Source organism: Arabidopsis thaliana, chromosome 3, assembly GCF_000001735.4.
Source record: "Arabidopsis thaliana chromosome 3, partial sequence".
Lineage (NCBI taxonomy): Eukaryota > Viridiplantae > Streptophyta > Magnoliopsida > Brassicales > Brassicaceae > Arabidopsis > Arabidopsis thaliana.
In genome coordinates this window covers 8,533,841-8,556,555 of record NC_003074.8, presented here as the reverse complement: position 1 = coordinate 8,556,555, position 22,715 = coordinate 8,533,841, and the positions used below count along the sequence as shown (strand labels likewise).

Here is a 22,715-nt window from a genome sequence, read left to right as displayed (position 1 = left end):
TTGAGAGAAATTTTCGTGGGTAATTTTCTGCGAAATACGTTTGCATGAGCATTTTGTTGCAAAGAGGAGGGTAATCCCAAATAGAAGAGATGCAGTTTCTGATTTTGTTGATCGACGGAGTTGTGAGTTTAGTAATGCATTTTCCAAAATGGTTAATTGTTGTTTGGAAAGCCAAATAGAAAAGAATGGACGTCTTTATTTTGATTAGTCGCTAGCAGGGTTGCGATCGAGCGTGTCATGCCAATCAGAAGTTTACAAAATACATTGTTAGAAAAATATTGTTGTACATCTCGTCAATAATTTTCTAACATTCGTTTTTTTTACAGTATACATTTTAAAACGTCCAACCTAATATTGTAGTTTTATTGAAAATTAAAGTTTGTAATATATGTTTGAGGTCCACGCCATTCTTATCTACTTCTTAAGTTCGACTACATCGAGAATTGGTGATACAAGAATGTGTAGATAACATGCTCAAATGTTGACAAGATTACACTTTTTCAAAAATTTCTGACTTACAACTTCAGAATCTTAATATTTTTAAGATGCCAAAAACTGAAAACTCTAGAATTCATAAGAAGAAGTTATCTTTATCTTTTTTTTTTCGTTTTATGAATGTAATGTAAAGTAGACAAAGCACTTGAGCATAAAAGCATTCGATGAGCTGTGTGATTTTGTTTTATAATCATTTAATACATCGATGAGCTGTGACTAAATCATTCTTAAGAATCTTGACGGCGCTGCTGGATTTTGGAAGAAAATCGAAAGAAATATTTCCTAAATCTATGTCTATCTATATATAGAGATTTTTTATACGATATGGTTATAGTTACACTTCTCATATATATAAAAAAATGATGAAACTGCATTATCTGCTTTTACATATGTGGACGTGAGAAACTTGGTGATGAATGAGAATGACGATCAGCATTGCATGTGACAGTCTGTTCTCGTGTCTGCATGTCCTGTAAGAACTTTTCCCTTTTTTGGGTGTCCCAAAACCCAAAATAGTTATTGTTTTGTCGACAATAGAAGTATTGCCCTATTGATTGAGTATACGAGCTTACACTTTTAACAAGAGGATGTTTTTAAGTAAAAGAAATGATCACATTACCGAAGAGAAATTTTGAATTATTATACATTATAACCACCTTTACACGACACAATACCAATTTCAACGATATTTATATAAAAATATAACAATACATGCATGTACGATGCATCTTTATATAGATAGAAGTAAAAACTGATTAGTAATATACATTTTCATAAAGTGAATTAGGTTTCAAAGATTGAATATGCATATAATTTGATAGATACATATATTCTCTAGCCTATTTTTTTTTTTTTTACTCAAACATGCTTCTCTAGCCTATTTATGTTTCAAATTTTCCTGCTTAGTTGAGTAAGAAACTATTACTATTACATTAAAATTTTGTTTTCTTCAGATAGCCAAAGAATCACATTCACTATTTAAAATGGAACCATGAAGTAATAAGAAAAATAAAGGAAAACAACCTAAATTCTTGTTTTATCAATAAAATTGTTCCTAGCTCAGAAGAATAAAAAAAGGGGAAATAAATGACTAAAACCACAAAACCTATATTCATAGCGGGCTTAAATGGGCCTAGCTCAACAACATTCTCTAGGCCTTATAAACTCTTTCCCGCACAAAATCAATGCGTTACTCCTTTCCCGCCATCTAGTTTCCCGCCAAACATCCACAAGCTAACCCACCTCCTTTCTTATCATTCCCTCCAAAAATAAAATATTAAAGAAAAACCGCTCTCTCTCTCTCTCTCTCTCTCTTGACGAAGGTTCAACAATGGCGGAATCAAATCAAATCCCTCGGAAGAGAATGCGATTCTCGTCTTCTCCAGCTACAGAGATCCTCCCTCAAAGAAAATCACAAAACCAACGAATCGCAACCACCGTATCTCAAAGCAGAAACCGATCTAGCGTCCATCATTCACCATCACTCTATCAAAAAATCGATTCTAAAATCACACCTACGTATCCACGAGCCACCATCAAAGATATTCGTCTCCGACGCGTCTTCTCTCCAACTCCGATCTCCACCGACTGCGAATGTAACTGCAAAGATAAAAATCAAACCAAGAGACAAAATCATGAATGTCTATGCGACTGTGACAATTCAAACAGTATGTTTTTTTTATCTTATCATCTGTAGATTCAATCACATTACAAATTTTAGTAAACATCGATGTCTAGTGTATGAGTCTGGAACAAAATGGATCAATGTTGAATAGATTATTGAGATATTTTTTATGGTTAGGTGATGATTTTGCACAAACGACGCCACCAGATTCCGAATTGTTAGCTATCAGTGAAGAGATCAATGGATCAGTAGTGAACAAAAGTGATACTAATCTCTGGAGAAAATCGGTATGTGTTTTTGTGGGTTTTGTTTGATTGATACATTTTAAGTTTTGTTCGTTGCTTGATTTGTTTTTTTTACCACAGGTTCTTCTTCCATGTTCTCGACCTAAGATATTCAAGAATACTGGTCCTTTCAGCTATAAGAGACTGCTTCCATACTTGATGCAAGCTTCAGATGGTACTTGTTTGTTTTTGTTTTGTGTACATCAAAAACTGGAATTTGATATGCTAAATTGCCAATTGTTTTACAGATGGAACATCATCATCAAGCCGGTGCTCAAAGTCTTTGAGTCAGAACATCACTAAACCGGTTTCGCAGTCTATGGACAGTGTCTATGATAAAGATTCAACCGGAAGCTTCTGTAGAGACACCAGCCCTTTGAAGAGTGTTATTGCATCCACCCCTAACAAAAATGCTGTAAGATTCTATCTATGAAGAAGCTTGCTTGCTTCTAAGCCTTAGTTTTAAGGTTACTTCCATGTTGGCCATGGAAATTTTCATCTCTCAGTTTCTGTTTTCCTTGTTTTGTGTCTATCTGTCCAACATGGGATTGTTTTTTACATGAAACAGGCATTCTCTAGGGGTAAGCTATTTAAGACACCAGGTTCTGTTAATTACAGAAGAATGCTTCCATATCTCAAAGATATTCAAGAGGATAATCCTTGTAAGCCTATTTCGAGTCCAATACAACTCTTATGTTAGGAAGTGGTAATAAAAATGCATTGGTACAGTTAGTTGCTTAATGTATACTGGTGGCTAGTATCTGCCTGATTATTTTGTGTTGGTAGGGAACATAAGTTTATAGACTGAGATACTAATGATTCTTTATCTTTGTTGATTTTTCTAGATCCTCAAAAGAACACAGAGGAGGTTATTTCATCACCGATGTTAAACTCTGAGTCTGATAATGAAGGGACACAGGAAGTGGTGACATCAAATGTTACTAGAGAATCAGGTACAAGCTCTGATGAAAACGAAGAGCCCCTTCCTTGTGAACGTGTACCTGTAAATCTAGAACAGTCTGATCCTGACAAGGAACAAGAAACACAGATTAAGCATGTCATCCCAGATACTGAAAATAATTTGGGCTCTGAGATCCCATTATCATCTCCTCTTGTTGGTTCAAGAAGTTCAAGTGAAGTTAATTCATCTGCATTGCACAACACATTTGTAGACAATTTGGTGGGCGAAGAAAACATGAATGGTGCAGAGATAACAGAAGCAAAGATCAGTGCAGAGGAACTAGAGGCACATAGTTCAGATGCAACAGCTGAACTGGTTGACCCTTCTGTTATATTGGCAACTCCTTCCTCCTTTTCTCCCTCGAAAGGAATTCTGAAAAGAAGTATGAGAGGATGTAGAGGGATATGCTCTTGTTTGAACTGCTCCTCCTTCCGTCTACACGCCGAAAGAGCATTTGAATTCTCAAGAAATCAGTTACAAGATACTGAAGTAATGGTTTTGGATCTAGTTGGAGAAATATCTCATCTCAGGGATTTGTTGGAGAAATATAATTCAGCAGATCACAGTGAACCCTACAAAAGTCAGGTCAGTGCAGAACAAACTTCATAATCAATTGTCTCTTAGATATAGACTCATATCAAATTGGTTTAGTATCTTCACTAAAGTAACTAAGATGAGAATAAATATTCTCAACTAGACCAACTTTTGTCATGTAGACACAAGTTCTTAAAGACTTGTTAAATTAGTAATAGATTTGTGCAACCTTATCTTGGAGGCTTAATTGGATCTAAATATTGTTCTGTAAACAGGCTGGTGAAGCTTCGAAGAGAGCTTGTGAGGCTGCAGAGCTTGCAAAAAGCCGCCTCCACCAGATGAACGATGACCTTCAAATTCACTACAGAATCCCCGTGAGTAATCCATAATCAATTGTCTCATTCTGCTTTATGTTAAGACAACATCTAGTAGTTGAAGCAGTTAAAAACACATGATTCTCACTCTCAATATTTTGTCTACAGAACGAACAACGAGCAAGAGTGAAATTTGCTCATTATATACACGAGAAGACGATTGTAAAAGCATCCGAACCTAACAAATTGATCAGTAGATCACCCTGAAGCAACTAGGATGGGTACTTTTTAATGTCATTATCTGTCTCCAGATTATCCAGTTTCATGCTCTTTTTTTTTTTTAATTTTGAAAAGTGAAAGAGGTATTACTAGCTGTCTTTTTCTTTTTGTCACCATCCTAAACATAGTAGAAGCATAGATCAAAGTGCCATTATACATATAGACCATGTGATCATATTTATTACACTTTTTTTTTTCTTTTCAAAAACACACATCTTGTTCTATGTACATACTCAAAGACTATAAAAGCAAAACCTCCTGTGATCTCTTAGCAAGTTGCAGATAAAAACAACATGGGTGTTCTTTATTCTACATCTTTGCCTTTGATTAGAAGTGTCAATGACTAACTCGCTAATACCATTTATCATTTGGGATCTAAAACTATAGCTCAAAACCATTGGACTCTTGCTTGCAATAGACACCACATGTACCTTTTAATCTATATTGGTTTATATGATGAAGTCATATTTGTGTCCAACACCATTGTACTCTCCCTCCTAATTGACACCTCTACACGTGATCTTTGTACCTTTTAATTTGGATTGGTGTTCTTAGATCAAGTCACGTTGGTCAAGTGTTCATACTTTAAATTATTGTATGTTTTGGCGTCTGCGAGAGTTAAGAATCTACCGCTTCTTTTAAAAAAATCTTTTTACGACACTATAATGAGTCCCGTGACACATTTATTGACATGTAGAATGAATATTGCATTGGAATAAGCAAAGCCAATGAAGAAAAATCAAATCAATTTATTAAAGAAACAACAAAGAGAATTTAATTTGCACTAAACAACAACAAAGAGAGAATCATTGGTTTTTAGACTCTAGACTTCCTACACTCTGGTGGGAATCCTTGAGGAAACCTTTTTAAATCAGAACAATAATCATAAATCATAAAATACTTCTGAACCCATCTTAATCTTCTTCTCCCATAAGCATTAAGCTCATTAGCCACTTGAGATTCACCATTAGTAAAAGAACTCTTAAACTTAGGATCACAGAAAGATGACCCTGAAGAAACAGTACAAGCTGCAGCGTTAAAGCCTCTGTAGTAAGCTGTGAAAGGAGCTTTAGACCAATCTGTCTTAACCAAACCACCTCTTGTAGCCCAATCATCTGCATTCCATAAACTCGAGTATATCTTCATTGGTTGGTTCTTGGGAAATGGAACACCAAGTTGCTCTGCATTGTTGAATACTCTGATTGGAACATTATCTACCATAAATCTGTAAACAGAACAAAACGTTAGAGACAAAAAAAGACACATGATCTTTAGATGTTTTTGATTTGTTCATTACATGATGTGTTGTGGTCTCCAGACAAGAGAATAAGTGTGGAAGTTCTTGGTTGGATCAAACCAGAGATAAAACTGTTGTTCTCTGTTTCCTTTGCCTTGAGCAAATACATTAGTGTGAAGAACATAAGGCTTCCCTGTTTCATTACCAAGAAACTCAAAGTCTATCTCGTCGTGTGTTGGTCCTTCCGATGACAACTGCAAAACATATTTTTCTCATTAGTTTTTTGTTACAAAAACAAAAATAATGAATCTTTCTTAACTTTTGGGAGCTTACGTAGTAGGCAGTGACGGTTCCAGCGGAGTTACCGGCGACGAGTTTAAGCTGCATGTCGATTCTTCCGAACAAATATTCTTTCTTGGATTTAAAACCCGACCCGGAAACCCGGTCTAGTGAGAGTGACAACATTTTTCCTCCACTGAAGATTTTGCCTCTGTGTTCACCCCAAGTTAAGTCAAACTCTTCGTTGAAGCTACCGGAGAATGCTGTTCCGGCCATTGTTACGACTAGAAGAGTCATTAACACGGTACGGTTCAAGATTCGACCCATTGGGGGTTGGATGATGTGAATGAAAGTTTAAGGGGTTTTATTTTAGAAATTTATGAAGGAAAATGGGTTTATAATTTGTTTGTTCGAGGAGATGTGAATTGTGATGTGAGATGAGTTTTCAAAGAGGATAGGGTATTTATAGGTGAAGCAGCAGCCTTGGGAAGCCAACTACAGTTGTTTATTTTCAGAATTTAATTCCTTTTTTATAAAGAATAGTTGAGTTCATAGATTATGGATTTATAATTATAATGTATCATCCTTAACCATGAATAAAAAGAAGTAAAAACATGAATACATTCCTTTATATAATCTCATGCAGATACTGAAACTCTCTGTGTAAGACTAGATGATCATTAATGATGTAAATCGATAATTAATCTTAAATTAAAGCACTACTCTAATTATATGTGAAGAGGGTATAGAGGAAATTACATGTATTTTGTGTGTTAATTAATTGTGTTATGAATAAACATATACTAACTATTATAATAAAAATTTCTAACTAATTCTCTTAGCTAGAACTAGTTTTGTTGTAGTTAATTGTTTTGTTGCTCGTTATTTACATATACGTTTGAAGTACTTTTATGACTGTAAAATAATTCAAATTTAAAAATGGAGGAAAAATGAAAGCTGTCGAAAAGAAAGAAACAAAAGAAGAAAAGAGTGCGGGACAGAAGAGAGTGATCGGTCTATCAGTGAATAGCTGTTGCCAGCTCTCTTTTCTTCTCCCATCAAAACTGGAGCCTGCTTCTTCTTTTTTTTTTTTTTTTATATATATCTTTCTTCAGATTTAAATAAAGTTCTATTTTCTATTACAATTTATGCTTTGTGAGTTTGAGTGACTAGCAAACTAAAACGAGACATGTAATCTCTGGTGCAACTGCAATCCATTTCTTGGATTGGGTATTGTGGATGTGTAAAATATTGAAGAATGTTTGATTTATTCTATAAGTTTTGCGGACTAGGCCAGATTTCTTGTTAAAATCTCTAAATTATAGCAAATGGTAAAAGTTAAACTAGAATTTTTATAAATGCAGCTTTAGCTGATAAAAAAGAGAGAGATTAACTTCAAGCAAACAAACAAACTATTATATTCAAGTTGAGGTTTCTATATCGAAATAACGAATACACATGTGACAGTTTCGAATTGCGAATTTCGTTTGAGCCTCTTTTTTTTTCCATAATTGATTGAAGAGTTTAGAATTAATATTTTTTTTTTAGATCAAAGCATTTGGATTTTTGAACTTAACAAGATATACGAAAAGGAGAAAACGTACTTTGTGGTTTAATGAAAAAGAAAGGTTCGTAGCTAGTAATTTTAAGAAATCACAATTTTAGCTGTCCATTTTATTTTATTTTCAAGTACAAATACACTTGTGACATCTCTCGATCATACCTGTTTCAGGTCACGTGTTTCTCTCCATTAATTCTCACCTCTTTTATTGAATAGTAAGTACATGCTAAAATTCAAATTCTAAACGAAACTCTTCCTTTCTTTGAACCAAAGAAAATTAAAAAAAAAAAAAACGCAACTCTTCGAAAACACGAGACTCTAATCCATAAATAGGGTTTTTGAGGCGATTTTTTGTTTTCATGTTCGATCAAACGTAAAATGTTTTAACTGGGATATGAAAACCTTCCTTTAATTTTATTAGGTTTTATAGTATTGGAACGTAGGTACGTCGATCAAGTCCTAATTAATATAGGCTTGGTCGTTTGGAGAGACTTGTATAGCAAGTTTACACAAATATAAACAGTATTACCTCAGTAATTTCTAATACTGTATAATCTTCACATTTGGTTCTACTTCGCTGGCATCTTATAAACACTAATATTAATAGATCAAATCTCAAAAACATGATCCAGAAATGTTAAATGAAAAAAATTAGATCGAGTTGTGGGTGGATGACAAGTGCTTAATCTTTCTTGATCTATCGAAAATACTTTTAATATACAAACGAGATGCTGCTGTTACTAATCCATCATAAGAAGATTACAAACCCTTCACCTTTTAGGGAATATACTCATTATAGTATTCACTAATTATTCCTGTTTAAACAAAATTAACTACAAGTGGGCACCTTTGCTCACAATAATGAATTAAATCTGTAACCAGATTTATCATTATTAGTTTTCATCTCATTGTTACTCACTATAAATTAGCATTTGCTCTTCTTTTTTGTGCACATGATGAAAAATAAAAACACTGATACATTGTCGGGGCTTTTGTACATATGGGTATATTTGGATCCAAAAATTTGAAGAAAAACACATTCTACTTGGACTTATAAGCCTGGGTACTTCTTGATTCGAGAAATGACGATTTTGCCCTCAAATGTGTTGATGAGAAATCAATTCGTCTTCTCCGTCGTGAGAACAACAATCCTCACTGTCTCCACCTTCTGCAATCCTCTCCGTCGTGATAATCAAATTTGTTTATTAACATGGACTCCACACTCAATCAAAATCATTACTTTTGACTCCATCAATATCGTTTCCTTTTCCTCCGTTGATTCACACAACGTTTCTATGACTCTTTTTCGATGAATCCAATGGAATTAATTAAATAAGATTTGATGCAAGATATCTAAACCCTAAGGGATGATGTTTAGGCAACCCAATGGCTTTAATTATAGACACAAATTCATTGATTGTGAATAACTGAAAATTTATTCAAAACAATCATGTACGCAATAACTAAAAGCAATCTAATTGTGAATCATGAGCAAATCCTAAATCATCTTCATCGCATCTCAAGACCCAAGATCTTGAAGAAGGAAGAATGAAGAAAGCATAAGGAGAGAAAAAATCGACGTTTCTGCTTGATTTTTTTTTCCAACAATATAAAGGTTAATATGGTAAAAAGAGAAGAGATAGAAGTACTTAAATTTGTAAGTACTGTGAGATGTTCCTATATTCACAAAAACATAAACTTTAATGTGTCAATCCCATAATTGATCCTAAATTTGTCAGAAAGTTAGTAGGCTAAATATTAATACACATTCGAATTATATGTATATATATATATTTATATTCTGTGTTCATAACTTTTTATATAATTTTAATGGAAATATGTTTGTTTGAGTGTATCCTTACATTTTATTTTATATAATTCCAATGCAGTATATGTGTTCATTTGATACCATGTCACCTATTGAAAACCAATAAATGGAGTTATACGTTGAGTTATGGTTTGGCTTTTCTCCCAAAAAATATTAAATAAGGAATGGTTATGGTGTGTGTTGTGGTCCAAAACATCCATTTCAAAAAATAAATAAATTTGATTGACTATATAAATGGGTAAAGCGAAATTGTCACGAGTTCAATTCAATGCCATACTCTTTTAAAAAAACTTATATTAGGTATGCATGCAGATTCATGGAATTTGGAATCGACACATCATCATTTGTTTTCCTTAGCCATGATTTCAAATTATGCTACTCGTCGCACACCCATATCATGTACACACATATAAGAACACTAATTCTTATTCATTTTTTTTTGCCTTAGTTTCTATGTCGAAATTTCAATTTATTTACAGCTGGTAACTAACAAGTATTACAATGTTGTAAATATTTGGTCCAAACTTGATAGCCAGAAATCAAAATATGCATTGACTACATGTGTAAGATCAGATGTTGCTTAAACTTTGATTGGTTCAATTTATTTAGATCATACAACGGTCTGAAATCTTCAAATTGGCCGATCTTTAAAACCAAACTTTTCACGTGACTACACGGTCTACACAAACTAATTCACGGAAATATTCACTAATGTACCGCTCGGATAAAAAAATTAGTCATAAACAATCTTTAGAATATTCAAATTTATTTACTTTGATTAGAATAAAAACTAATTCAACTTTGAATACAAAAAACGAGAACAGATTGTCAGTCAAATCATTTACAAAAACATTCGTCCCTTGTATCTTATTTGATTTTGTCAATGACATATATATTTTGGTTTTCGAGCTATTGGTTGCAAGGAAGCCTAGAGTAACATGTACACTCATGGTACTCCTTCTTTCGCCATCTGATGTTATTACAGTCGCAACGAGCATAACGTTTTATCTCACGCGTCCCCATTTGTCCTTGGCACAAGTTGTTTCCATTAGCGCCACAAGTTCCAGCGTATTGGTTGAAAAATTTACATATAGAAAACACATCTTGTGTTTTCACCTCTATTATTTGCAAGCAACCACCAAAAAAAAAGGAAGAAGTTTAATTGTAGATAAAGAGTTAGCTCAACGATTGATAATAAAAAGTTTTTGACAATTTCACTTCTGATTTTTCAATAAGAATTCATCAAATCTAAAAAAGAATTATAAATTACCTTTGACATGATTCACATAACTATACGCGAAGTAGCAGATTTCATTATAAAAATTAATCAATTGTTGGAACTTCGTGTTTTTCTTACTTTGGTAATAATCTTATACTTTTTTTGTTACTCAAAAATAAATAAATAAATAAATATATATATATAAATAATAAATACTCTAAAAATAGATATCTATGATAAATAAGCGAACACCATATATGTGATCATACTCACCAGTAGGTACATGTTCCTCCTATTAAGGTTTTTCAAACGCCATCTTCAATAACTAAAAGGTATATAATTATCAGTTTATCACTAGAGTTTTATGACTTACATAGTTAAATAAATCCCATAAAGAGTAAAAGATCCGATGATACAAGAAAAACTGAACAACAAAATGATCGACCGAAGCATAAACATAATACATTTTGAACATATATTAGAAAACAAAAATAACTATATTTGAAAAGAGAAACAAATCAAAATAGACAGACATACATATTGTCCTTTATCTCTTATTTTTGGCAAATATATTTTTATCCGAACCTATTGATTGCAAGGAAGTTTCATATAACATATGCAGCGATGGTGGTTTTGCTTTCGCCCTTTGGTATCTTGACAATCGCAACGCTTATATTTTACATAACGATCATCCAATTTGCGGCGACAAAACTTGTTTCCGTCAGCAGGACATTTTCCAGGATTTTCATAACCAATTGTTTTACAAAGAGGAACCAATCGTTGTGCCTTCACTTCTACTGCTTCAAGCAACCACCAAAGGAAAAGTAAAAACAAAATATAGATAAATATTTTTGACCAAATTCCCTAAATAATTTATCTAGAGAATCCAAAATTTTTTAAGCTAATTAAAGAGTTTATAAACAAAAGATTTCGAATTTTTTACAACACCATATTTGTTAATAGGAACCATAATTCATGAATAAGTAATAAAACTCAAAAGATATTACGTACCTGTAAAAATGTTCAAAACAAAAAACATGAGAATGCAGAAAACTACAAACGAAGTAACACACCTCATAACTCCAAAAATTAATCAAAAGTCGTTTATGTGACTTGCACAAACTTAGTATTTTTAAGATTAAAAAGTTTATTAACTTTTTTATCGGTACTCATAATATATAGTCAACAAACTAAAAACAGATTTCTATATTAAATTAGAAAAATAATTTAGGAGTTAGGACAAAGTCAACTAGAGAGATATAATTGGTAGTTTAGTTTTGGGAAAAAAATTTAAGTTTTACTATACTAATTGAAAATATTTATTCTATAGTTGAACATATCAAACGGGAAGGGGGCACCACTACTTGAGGGGGGAGACTAGCCTCATCTACGTTCTTGATGATCCATCTTTGTCTCAGTAGAGATTACTAATGTTAAAAATCATTTAGAAATAAACAAAATACTCACATAAATTTTGTTTATAGAATCAAAAAATGATTTTTAGTTATTGCAAATATTTTTTCTTTATTAAAAAGAAGTAAAATGTTATTTGTAAAAGTGTCACATTGAAAGTAGTATAATGAGTGTGTTTTTTCATTGAAAATATTTGTGGTAGACAAATTTTAAGTTAAATTACTTAGATGTTAAAAGACAACAATTTCTGATTAACATGACATGAATTGTATAAATATATATAATTGAAATTTATGTTATGTTCCACTTAAGGCTTTCATTATTTTTTTCTTAATTCATATGTGCATTTAAACTTAAATATTCCAAACACTGTAGAAATTATAATAATCTGGTTGACGTAAAAAGGATGATACTCTAGAATTCAATTCTAAAACGGATATTTACATGACCACGGCCAATATCGTAAAGATAATCCTGTATTGATTTATATTTCTGTTCTCTATCTTAAAATGAAACTTCAGGATGTCAATTCAACTCATTCATATGATATTCATTACGTACATGACGTCCTATTAAGGTGTTTAAACACCATCTTATCAACCATAATTATATAAAAGGTTAAACAATCACTAGATTTTAATTTTATGAAACAAGTTGTTAAATAAACAATAATAAAGAATGAGTAAGAGATGATAATACACCATAAGCCGCATTTGATGTAAAACAGTTTTTTTCGAATAGTTTTACATAATATTCAAAAAAAAAGATAATACACCATAAGTAAGTATTTTTATTATTTAATCTTATATAACTCAAATAAACAAAGGAATACTGTACAAGAAAAAGATTGATTGAATAAAGGAATTACGTTTTGAGGATTTAATTCATAACTATTCATTTTATTTGAATACAAAAGTAACTAATTTTGAGAAGAAAAAAAAAAAAAAAAAGCAAAATGGATTGATATATGATATGATCTTGGGTGACAAGATATAGTTTCTTGAAGTCTCTTTGTAAGGATTGTGATGAAGTGATGGTGATATGGTGAATGAATGGATCTGTGGGAAGTTGAAGGGTTGAAGATGGGATGATGATGAACTGAAAACAAACTGAAAATGGATGAAGTGAAACTTCTAAGAGTTGCGGAAAGACTCTTGAACTTTCGGCCTCGATCTTGGTAGGATATTACACACCAAAGCAATCACAAGTTGAAAAGATATTACACACCCTTCAGATCAAACAATTAGAAAGAGGTTTTGATAATAAAAAGTTTGATAAGTCTTACAAAGGAGAAGAGAATAGATTATATAGAGAAGAAGAGGAGCCCTAGAGAAGAGGAAGAGTCATTCTAGAGAAATAAAAACACAAAAACGAAATTTGGATATCTCCTTTGCTAATGGGCTTCAAAAACAACAATGGGCCATGAAAAGAGTGTGTGGGATTGCCTCATTAAAAATCTCTCTTGGAAAACCCAATGGGACAAAACCAAGAGGAGGGAAAAAGAGTGCAAGTCACACACCTCCATTGTTGTTGCTTAAACGGCTTGAATCACAACCAACGTGGTTGGACAAGCTTCTAGTTTAAGGCTGCCCTCAATCTTTTGTAAAAGTGTGGTGATAGCTTGATTTAGTAGCTTCATCTTTGATCTTGTTATTGGACCTTCAAGAACATGCAATGCTTCATCCTTTTTAGCTCCAAGCTCTCCATCCTCAAGCTGCTTTCTTTCTCCAAACTCCTCGGGTTCAAGCTGCTCCTTAGCTCCATGATCCAAGCTTCCCATTATCACATCATCCTCTCCCACTTGAAAAGGATTTAACCTCAAATCTGTTTTATCTTGCAAATCCAGAGAGTAGGCATTGTCGTTGATCCTCTTGAGAACTTTAAAAGGTCCATCCATCTGCGGATAAGTTTAGACTTTCTCTCTTTAGGAAAACGTTCTTTTCGGAGGTGAATCCAAACCAAGTCTCCTTCGTTGAAGATAAGCTCCTTCCTGCTTTTATTTGCATGCTTAGCATATTGTTTGGTCTTCTCTTCAATGTTCTTTCGCGCCTGCTCATGAATCTGCTGCACTAAATCTGCTTTCTTCTTTCCATCCATGCTCACTCTTTCACTCAAAGGTAAAGGCATCAAATCCAAAGGAGTAATGGGATTGAACCCATAAACAATTTGAAAAGGCGAGAATTTAGTAGCAGAATGCACAGAATGATTATATGCAAACTCAACATGAGGTAAACAATCCTCCCAAGTCTTTAAATTCTTTTTTATCAATGCACGCAGGAGTGTAGACAAAGTCCTATTAACTACCTCAGTTTGTCCATCAGTTTGCGGGTGACAAGTAGTAGAGAATAACAACTTAGTTCCTAACTTAGACCAAAACGTTTTCCAAAGTAACTAAGGAACTTAGTGTCTCTATCTGATACTATGGTTTTAGGCATTTCATGTAAGCGAACAACTTCCATAAAGAACAGATTGGCTATATGCATGGCATCATCAGTTTTATGACATGGAATGAAGTGTGCCATTTTAGAAAATCTATCCACAACCACAAAGATGGAATCTTTACCTGTCCTAGTCCTTAGCAAACCTATTACAAAGTCCATAGAAATATCATTCCAAGAACGCAAAGGAATAGGAAGAGGAGTATACAAACCGTGGGGTTGTGACTTAGCCTTAGCTTGTTTACAGGTCGTGCACCTTTCACACATTCTCTCCACATCTCTTCATATGCGGCCAATGAAAGTGATCTTGCATAACCTTAAGAGTTTTTGAGACTCCAAAGTGTCCCATTAAGCCTCCACCATGTGCTTCCCTTATAAACAACTCTCTCAAAGAAGAATTAGGAATACACAAACGGTTATCATAAAACAAGAATCCTTCATGTCTATAATACTTTCCAAATACAAACTTTTCACATGATGAGTATATCTTATTAAAATCAGAATCATTTGCATAAAGAGATTTTATATGCTCAAATCCAAGTAACTTAGCATCAAGAGATGAGAGAAGAACATACCTCCTTGACAATGCATCGACAACTACATTGTCCTTACCTTTCTTGTATTTGATGACATAGGGAAACGTCTCAATGAATTCGACCCACCTAGCATGTCTTTTGTTAAGCTTTTGCTGTCCTTTGAGATGCATTAGGGACTCATGATCGGTGTGAATGACGAACTCCTTAGGCCAAAGATAGTGTTGCCACGTTTGTAAAGCTCTCACCAAAGCATAAAGCTCTTTGTCATATGTAGGATAGTTGAGAGTACCTCCTCCTAGCTTTTCACTGAAATAAGCTATTGGCTTCTTATTCTGCATTAAGACAGCACCAATTCCTACCCCGGAGGCATCACATTCGATTTCAAAAGTTTTAAAAAAATCAGGAAGAGATAAAACAGGGGCATGAGTAAACTTCTCTTTTAAGGCTTGGAATGCATCTTCTTGAGCTTGTTCCCACTTGAATCCCACGTTTTTCTTGATAACTTCAGTGAGTGGGGCTGCTAGAGTGCTAAAATCTCTCACGAACCTTCTATAGAAGCCGACAAGTCCATGAAAACTCCTTACTTCTCCTACAGATTTTGGACTTGACCATTCCCGAATTGCTTTCACTTTCTCTTCATCAACCTTAACTCCATCTGTACTCACAACAAAACCTAAAAAGACAAGGTTATCCGTTCCAAAAGTACATTTCTTAAGATTGGCATAAAGCTTTTCCTTTCTAAGCACTTCTAAAACCATTTTTAGATGCTCAACATGCTCTCCTAGACTCTTGCTATAAACTAAGATGTCATCAAAGTAAACAACAATAAAATGTCCTATATAAGCTCTAAGAACATGATTCATTAGTCTCATGAATGTACTAGGTCATTTGTCAGCCCGAATGGCATCACTTACCATTCATATAATCCTTGTTTAGTTTTAAATGCAGTTTTCCATTCATCACCTTCTTTCATCCTAATTTGATGATATCCACTTTTTAGATCAACCTTAGAAAAGATGTTAGAACCATGCAATTCGTCTAACATGTCATCTAATCTAGGTATAAGGTGTCGATACTTCACCGTGATATTGTTGATTGCTCTACAATCAACACACATACGCCAACTCTCATCCTTCTTAGGTACAAGCAACACTGGAACATCACATGGACTCATACTTTCACCAATATGGCCTCTCTCCATTAGCTCATTCACTTGCTTTTCTAGTTCCTTGGTCTGCACGGGATTGGTCCTATAAGCTGGTCTGTTTGGCAAAGAAGCTCCTGGAACGAAGTCAATTTGGTGCTCAATGCCTCTAATGGGTGGTAAACCTTCTGGATTTTCCTCGGGAAAAACATCTTGATAGTCCTGCAAAAGAAACTTAATACTACTCGGCAAAGCCGGTTCCAAGGCTGTTATATTCAATAAGTTTTCTTTAAAGACAAACAAAAGATTAGGTTTAGTACTCCCCTTTGGTTTACTCACGAAAGTTTTGGATTGAACAGCTTGAGATCCTTTCTTTTTCATGCTAAGCTGATCCAAGTAGACTTCATGAGGTGCCATAGGTGCCAAAACAGTTTTTCTTCCTCTAAATTCAAAGCTATGTCTATTGCTAAACCCATCATGTATCACTTTCCGATCAGATTGCCAAGGTCTTCCTAACAAAACGTGACTGGCTTCTAAGGGCAGAATATCACATAAGATCTCATCCTCATACTTCCCAATGGCTAACGGCACTTGAAATTGTCTGGTAACATCCATTTCTCCACTCTCTTTTAGCCATTGCAGTTTATAAGGTCTAGGATGCGGAAACTCCTCTAAACCAAGTTTCTGGACCATAGTCTCACTTGCAACATTGGTACAGCTTCCACCATCTATAATCAAACTACACACTTTTCCCTTAATCAAACACCTTGTATGGAACAGATTCTCTCTTTGCGCTTGTTCTTCAGCTTTGTTTAGCACACTTAAGACCCTCATAGTCACAAGTAGCGCTCCTTTAGGTGCTTCTTCAACATCGGATTCTTCTGGTTTCTCATCCTCGGACTCGACCTCTCCACTGTCCCTAATTATCATAATTCTTTTGTTGGAACACTCACTAGCATAATGCCCAAGTCCGTGGCATTTGAAATACTTGAGATCTCTAGTTCGCGTAACTTCTTTTTCTTTCCCCTTTGAACTGATTTCTTCAACCTTAGGCTTCACAAACGGCGTGTACTCTTTTTGAAAACCAGATTTCTCTTCTCTTTGGTAGCTAGGTTTGCTAGAATTGTAGCTAGGCTTAGCACTCCTTCTCTTAATCTGTTTCTCAAACATGACTGCCTTGTAAAACAATTCTTCAAGGTTCTCATAATGTATCACCTCCAAACGGTCTATAATGTCTCTATTGAGGCCTCCCATGAATCAATCTAGACATTGTTGCTTCACACTCTTCTTGAACATCAGCCCTTAGCATCAATGTTTCCATTTCTTTGAAGTACTCCTCAACCGTTCTATTTCCTTGAACCAAATTCCTCAACCTTTGGTGCAGCTCTCTATGGTAATGACTAGGCACAAACCTTCTCTTCATGATATTCTTTAGCTGATTCCAAGTTTTAATCGGATCATCTCCAAGACGCCTTTTAGTAGTAACAACTTGATCCCACCAGCTTAGTGCATAATCATAGAATTCAGTGGCTGCCACTTTAACCTTGTTTGCTTCAGTATACTCTTGACAAACAAACACCAACTCAATCTTCTTCTCCCACTCCAAATAATCATCAAGATTATTAGTACCACGGAATGGAGGGATGCGAAGCTTAAGATTAGCTAAGTTGTCTCTTGGAGGGTGTCTTTCTTCTTGCCCACGTCTTTGCCTCCTATGACTAGTGCGAGTAGAGGATTGACTGTAGTAGCTAAGCGTTGCCTCCCGATCAGAATTATTCCTCATAGTTCTGTTCTCCCTTTCTTGGTTAGACCTTGCAGCCACAAATCTCTCATCCATCATCTTAGCCATATTAGCAGTGAGAGTTGCGGTAAGAGTAGCTGTTATAGCTTCCATCAACAACTTGTTGTTTTGTGCATTGCTATGCTCTTCCTTATCTTTATCTGACATGATTCTGCAACTAGAAGACACACACTATCAAATTCCTCTTAAAACAAACCAAATCAGTACCAAAAACACATAATCATAAACCCTAGAATACGAAACGTTTAGCTTATTCAAATCGCACGATCTAGTACAGTTTCCTATAGTTCAGAACGTGATCTAAACAATTTAACAAGTTTCGAACGATTCCGATAAGTATTCAAGCCTACAACGACGAAACAATTTTGACGAACAGAGAATACCAAGAGTTTAGAAAAACACAACCTGATACAAAGTTGCTCTGATACCACGTGATATGATCTTGGGTGACAAGATCCAGTCCCTTGAAGTCTCTTTGTATGGATTGTGATGAAGTGATGGTGATATGGTGAATGAATGGATCTGTGGGAAGTTGAAGGGTTGAAGATGGGATGATGATGAACTGAAAACAAACTGAAAATGGATGAAGTAAAACTTCTAAGAGTTGCGGAAAGACTCTTGAACTTTCGGGCTCGATCTTGCTAGGATATTACACACCAAAGCAATCACAAGTTGAAGAGATATTACACACCCTTCAGATCAAACAATTAGAAAGAGGTTTTGATAATAAAAAGTTTGATAAGTCTTACAAAGGAGAAGAGAATAGATTATATAGAGAAGAAGAGGAGCCCTAGAGAAGAGGAATAGTCATTTTAGAGAAATAAAAACACAAAAACGAAATTTGGATGTCTCTTTTGCTAATGGGCTTCAAAAACAACAATGGGCCATGAAAAGAGTGTGTGGGATTGCCTCATTAAAAACCTCTCTTGGAAAACCCAATGGGACAAAACCAAGAGGAGGGAAAAAGAGTGCAAGTCACACACCTCTATTGCTGTTGCTTAAACGGCTTGAATCACAACCAACGTGGTTGGACAAGCTTCTAGTTTAAGACTGCCCTCAATCTTTTGTAAAAGTGTGGTGATAGCTTGATTTAGTAGTTTCGTCTTTGATCTTGTTATTAGACCTTCAAGAACATGCAATGCTTCATCCTTTTTAGCTCCAAGCTCTTTATCCTCAAACTGCTTTCTTTCTCCAAACTCCTCGGATTGAAGCTGCTCCTTAGCTCCATGATCCAAGCTTCCCATTATCACATCAATATATATTGTCAATCATATAACATAAAAAAGCTCACGGCCCTTATCTGTTATTTGGAGAAAGTGCATTTTGGTATTTGAGCTATTGGTTGCAAGGGAGTTTTATATAACATGTGCATTGATAGTGGTCTTTCCCTCGCCATTCAGTGTTTTGACAGTCGCAACGCTTAAATGTCATATTAGGTGAAGCCAATTTGCGACTACACAAGTTGCTTGCATCATGTATAGCTGTGGGACATTTTCCAGGGTTTAGGACACCAGTCAATTTACAAACAGGTTTCCTTCGTTGTGCTTTCACATCTACTGTTTCAAAAAACCACAGATAAATATTTAACTAAACTATACTGATAAACAAAGAATTTCAAAGTTTGATAGGAATAATCAATATTTGCATAACTCCTAATATATAAAAAAATTATAAGAAAATTAATAGTATTACCTTTAACATTGTTTACCACAAGGAACATGAGAATACACAAAACTACAAACGAGGTAACACACCTCATGACACCAAAAATTGAATCAAAAGTAGTTTTTTTATGCAGAAACTTTTAGTATTTTTTTGAGCTGAAATAAGTAAATATATTTTTGTCTAAAACTATGATTATATATAAATGATATACACTAAAAATAGATTTTCATATTAAATTAGAATAATAAATTTCAAATAAGTAAAATTTATTGGTCAACAAAATAGACAAAATCGTAGTTTAATATACGAGTTGCGGCTGATATGTAGGATTTTCGAATTGAACATGTCAATATATACAAATCATGGAAAAATACGAGAGATGATTAATCAAATGCGGGTTTGCACGATTTTTACATGGACCTTGTTAAGATATTGATAGGTAAATCTAGTCAATCACAATTTTTCAAAAGTTGACGCATAGTTTCCCACTTTCCCACTTAGGTCACGGATGCAAATTAACAAAAATTAACTTAAATGTTAAGACATGACAGTAATATTAGACTATTAGTACAAGCTACTCTTCTAGTACTAATAGTAAACATAAAGCGAAGATGTCACTAAAAAACTCATAAGATGACATAGAAAAAGCAGAGATTGGAGAAGGATGTTAATGGAGTTAACATCATCAACGCTATTTCCAACTCGCTGTGTTCATCAAGTTGTTGAATGATGAGATAGGAATATGAAAAGGGAGAAGCATTGTGTTGAGGTTTTACGATGCTCCAAGGATTTCACTTACTCCTGTGTTTGCTCAGTTGAAACCTCAAAACCAGGCGGTATAAACACAATGTCGTCCCAGTTTGACGTCGTGCTTTCCTGCAATTTCGCCCGGGAAAACAGGTTCAGCAAAACCAATCATTCTTAAAGGAAAATGCATTACAGAATCATGTTTGATTGTTTACCCTCATTCCCTTGACAATATCTTCGAAAACTGCAACCTTTGGAATACAAAATCATGAATTTCAATATGAGATGACAGAATTATGGATTGACAAGAAATAGGGAGACTAAAGTTAAATAACAAGGAACCTGAATATCGCCTGGTTTCAGAGCAGGGTTAAGTCGGTTCTGTTGGCTGGACGCTCGTATTAGAGATTTTTCCAAGTCCTCCTGTCAAAACTCAACCAAGACTCAAGCTTGCCGATCATGTAATCAGTGTATGGACAAAGGTGAACTGTGTCTTGTTAGTTTAACTAACCTTTCTAAAGAAAACAGGGCGATAACTCATGTTTTCACTTCGTAGAATCAAGCTCTTTGACTGAGACAACACAAGTCAGATCGTTAAGAAAATTGGACATTAAGGAAAACATGTCTCGACCATTTTAAGGAAGAAATAATGATTATTACGATTCCATGGTAGATAAATATCCGAAACTATATTACAGACCACTAGATAGAGTAAAAACGAAAAAGCTAGTCACAACCATTAAAAGTATTGGTTCTTTCGCATATTACCTGGAAAACCGGAACACCATGGAAGTCATCATCATCGATACCAGCTGTTTTCCTTTCCTGTATACACATATAGAAGAGATATATAATTTACTTGTACTGTGTCTAACCAAATGCTACAGTCTGTTTTCAGAAACATAATCGTACATCTAGGAAGGATTACATCCATAAGACCTATACCCTGCAAATTAACCCGACCACCTTTGAGTAAAAATGTACCAAAACTGAATGCAATTAGTGTACTCCTAAAGAAAACCAACTGTTGACGCAGAAAAGGTATTCTCTCTTTATTTACTCACTCTCTGAATCCACATACAGAACTGAGAACAAACCAAATCAAAGCACCAATGATGAATTCTAAAGCACCCTCAACTCTCCTAAGCCCAAACCAATGCTAGACCAATCCAGAATCCCTTCTCCATCTGCATCAACTTCCTTCTAATCAGTTACCTCTCTAACTAACTGACTTATCTATAGTCGCTGAAACAGAGCTACAATAAACCACTGAAGTAATCAAAATGCCCCTGAACTAAATTAACACAAAAGCTCCTCGTTAATGAATGATGACAGTCATATTCAGCAGGTCTAACGCCTACCGTGACAAAAAGAAAAGTTTTTGAGTATCCAAAGATATGTTCGATCGTAAAATCAACTCACCTTCAAGGCATTTTTCACTTGAGTAGACTCAGGAATCAACCTAAATGCCACACCATTAACTTTTAACTGGAACACCTGCAACAAACAACACACACAAAAATCAAAACCACTAAACAGAAGAATACTAAAGGAGCTAATTGAGTTATTGATTCCTCCTTATACCTTGCTAAGAGCAAGAGCAACAACTTTTGAACCTTCTTTCCTCATACGAGGATCCATACTCTTCATCTCTTTAAGAAGAGTCTCTGCATCTTCCTCTTTACAAAACAACAAACCCAGAGATTTCCCAGAGGAAGTCCCTGAAACCAACACAAACTCCTCATTCGAATTACTCAACGCGTAAACAGGAACTCCCGCCAATCTCTCCTCAATAGCATCAGCAGATAATCCTTTCCCGCTTCCGCGAATCGGAACCGTCACCTGAGCCCTCGCACCACCACCGTCGTCAGAAATTCTCGCCCAGACAGGTGCCTTACCAGAATTGAATCGAGAGATTCTAGAATCTAAAGCTTGCTTAGCTTGATCACGAAACGAATTGAGAGCAGAGAATATATTAGGTTTGTTGTTGTTCGTGTTGGCGTTGAAGAGAGGATTAAGGGTTTGTGAAACGTTGAGGAGTAAATTGGAGCATTGAGATTGGAGATTTGAGAAGGATTGTTGTATATTATTAAGCTCGTTTTGTTGTTTCGATGGTGGGAAAATGTTTGAATTCATAGTTTTCTCGGGAAAATGATGCTTGAGACTCTGAGAAAGAGTAGTGAAGGGTTTTTGAAAGGCTTTGCGAAGAAGACGACGACACTGAGGAAAAAGATTTGATCTCTTTGCTTGAATTAGAATTGTTTTTGTAAAGAAACCCTCTAATTATCCAATGTTTACAAATTGATCCTATATGTTTTAAAATATAGCACCTGTGAGCTGACAAATGCCACGTCAC

The 22,715-nt window shown here is 34.7% G+C and overlaps 5 protein-coding genes and 2 pseudogenes across 8 annotated transcripts; 1 reads left to right on the top strand and 6 right to left on the bottom strand.

Moving 5' to 3' along the window:
- Positions 1-1,716: 1,716 nt before the first annotated feature.
- Positions 1,717-4,784, top strand: AT3G23740 (uncharacterized protein). Its single transcript, NM_113278.3, has 8 exons — positions 1,717-2,162; positions 2,297-2,406; positions 2,485-2,578; positions 2,652-2,818; positions 2,972-3,065; positions 3,249-3,949; positions 4,174-4,272; positions 4,381-4,784. Exons 1-8 carry the CDS (start codon positions 1,826-1,828, stop codon positions 4,477-4,479), a joined length of 1,701 nt encoding a protein of 566 aa, NP_189016.2. The 5' UTR covers positions 1,717-1,825; the 3' UTR covers positions 4,480-4,784.
- Positions 4,785-5,152: 368 nt separating this feature from the next.
- XTH16 (xyloglucan endotransglucosylase/hydrolase 16) lies at positions 5,153-6,519 on the bottom strand. The gene is made up of 3 exons (NM_113277.3): positions 6,062-6,519; positions 5,789-5,982; positions 5,153-5,716 (listed from the first exon to the last, which is right to left on the bottom strand). Exons 1-3 carry the CDS (start codon positions 6,332-6,334, stop codon positions 5,308-5,310), a joined length of 876 nt encoding a protein of 291 aa, NP_566738.1. The 5' UTR covers positions 6,335-6,519; the 3' UTR covers positions 5,153-5,307.
- Positions 6,520-10,942: 4,423 nt separating this feature from the next.
- SCRL12 (SCR-like 12) lies at positions 10,943-11,758 on the bottom strand. Its single transcript, NM_001035675.2, has 2 exons — positions 11,627-11,758; positions 10,943-11,412 (listed from the first exon to the last, which is right to left on the bottom strand). The coding sequence occupies exons 1-2, from the start codon at positions 11,691-11,693 to the stop codon at positions 11,201-11,203; spliced, it is 279 nt and encodes a 92-aa protein (NP_001030752.1). The 5' UTR covers positions 11,694-11,758; the 3' UTR covers positions 10,943-11,200.
- A 1,804-nt stretch (positions 11,759-13,562) lies between these two features.
- Positions 13,563-18,104, bottom strand: AT3G23725 (annotated as a pseudogene; the record flags this gene model as incomplete). The annotated part of the gene is made up of 1 exon: positions 13,563-18,104.
- Positions 18,105-18,945: 841 nt separating this feature from the next.
- AT3G23720 lies at positions 18,946-19,191 on the bottom strand (annotated as a pseudogene; the record flags this gene model as incomplete). Its single annotated transcript has 1 exon — positions 18,946-19,191.
- Positions 19,192-19,282: 91 nt separating this feature from the next.
- SCRL13 (SCR-like 13) lies at positions 19,283-19,706 on the bottom strand (the record flags this gene model as incomplete). Its single annotated transcript, NM_001035674.1, has 2 exons — positions 19,283-19,503; positions 19,640-19,706. 2 exons carry the CDS (start codon positions 19,704-19,706, stop codon positions 19,283-19,285), a joined length of 288 nt encoding a protein of 95 aa, NP_001030751.1.
- Positions 19,707-20,014: 308 nt separating this feature from the next.
- Tic22-III (Tic22-like family protein) lies at positions 20,015-22,708 on the bottom strand. 2 transcript variants are annotated; one of them, NM_113275.3, is made up of 7 exons: positions 21,944-22,708; positions 21,782-21,856; positions 21,128-21,184; positions 20,871-20,930; positions 20,702-20,782; positions 20,575-20,610; positions 20,015-20,488 (listed from the first exon to the last, which is right to left on the bottom strand). In NM_113275.3, the coding sequence occupies exons 1-7, from the start codon at positions 22,493-22,495 to the stop codon at positions 20,408-20,410; spliced, it is 942 nt and encodes a 313-aa protein (NP_189013.1). In that variant the 5' UTR covers positions 22,496-22,708; the 3' UTR covers positions 20,015-20,407. The 2 variants fall into 2 exon arrangements, with proteins under 2 accessions (NP_189013.1, NP_001325931.1); NM_001338654.1 differs by having other exon boundaries at positions 20,058-20,488; positions 20,702-20,930; positions 21,944-22,623.
- Positions 22,709-22,715: the final 7 nt, after the last annotated feature.

What these genes read in the sequence shown, in the direction of transcription:
- AT3G23740 (NM_113278.3), top strand. Translation starts at nt 1,826, where the DNA reads ATGGCGGAATCAAATCAAATCCCTCGGAAGAGAATGCGATTCTCGTCT. An exon ending in CCACCCCTAACAAAAATGCT is followed by an intron (nt 2,819 to 2,971) that starts GTAAGATTCTAT and finishes TACATGAAACAG; the next exon opens with GCATTCTCTAGGGGTAAGCT. An exon ending in AAATTCACTACAGAATCCCC is followed by an intron (nt 4,273 to 4,380) that starts GTGAGTAATCCA and finishes TTTTGTCTACAG; the next exon opens with AACGAACAACGAGCAAGAGT.
- XTH16 (NM_113277.3), bottom strand. Translation starts at nt 6,334, where the DNA reads ATGGGTCGAATCTTGAACCGTACCGTGTTAATGACTCTTCTAGTCGTA. An exon ending in GAACCGTCACTGCCTACTAC is followed by an intron (nt 5,983 to 6,061) that starts GTAAGCTCCCAA and finishes TATGTTTTGCAG; the next exon opens with TTGTCATCGGAAGGACCAAC. An exon ending in TGGAGACCACAACACATCAT is followed by an intron (nt 5,717 to 5,788) that starts GTAATGAACAAA and finishes TTCTGTTTACAG; the next exon opens with ATTTATGGTAGATAATGTTC.
- SCRL12 (NM_001035675.2), bottom strand. Translation starts at nt 11,693, where the DNA reads ATGAGGTGTGTTACTTCGTTTGTAGTTTTCTGCATTCTCATGTTTTTT. An exon ending in TGTTTTGAACATTTTTACAG is followed by an intron (nt 11,413 to 11,626) that starts GTACGTAATATC and finishes TGCTTGAAGCAG; the next exon opens with TAGAAGTGAAGGCACAACGA.
- Tic22-III (NM_113275.3), bottom strand. Translation starts at nt 22,495, where the DNA reads ATGAATTCAAACATTTTCCCACCATCGAAACAACAAAACGAGCTTAAT. An exon ending in AAGTGAAAAATGCCTTGAAG is followed by an intron (nt 21,185 to 21,781) that starts GTGAGTTGATTT and finishes ATGTGTATACAG; the next exon opens with GAAAGGAAAACAGCTGGTAT. An exon ending in ATATTGTCAAGGGAATGAGG is followed by an intron (nt 20,489 to 20,574) that starts GTAAACAATCAA and finishes GCGAAATTGCAG; the next exon opens with GAAAGCACGACGTCAAACTG.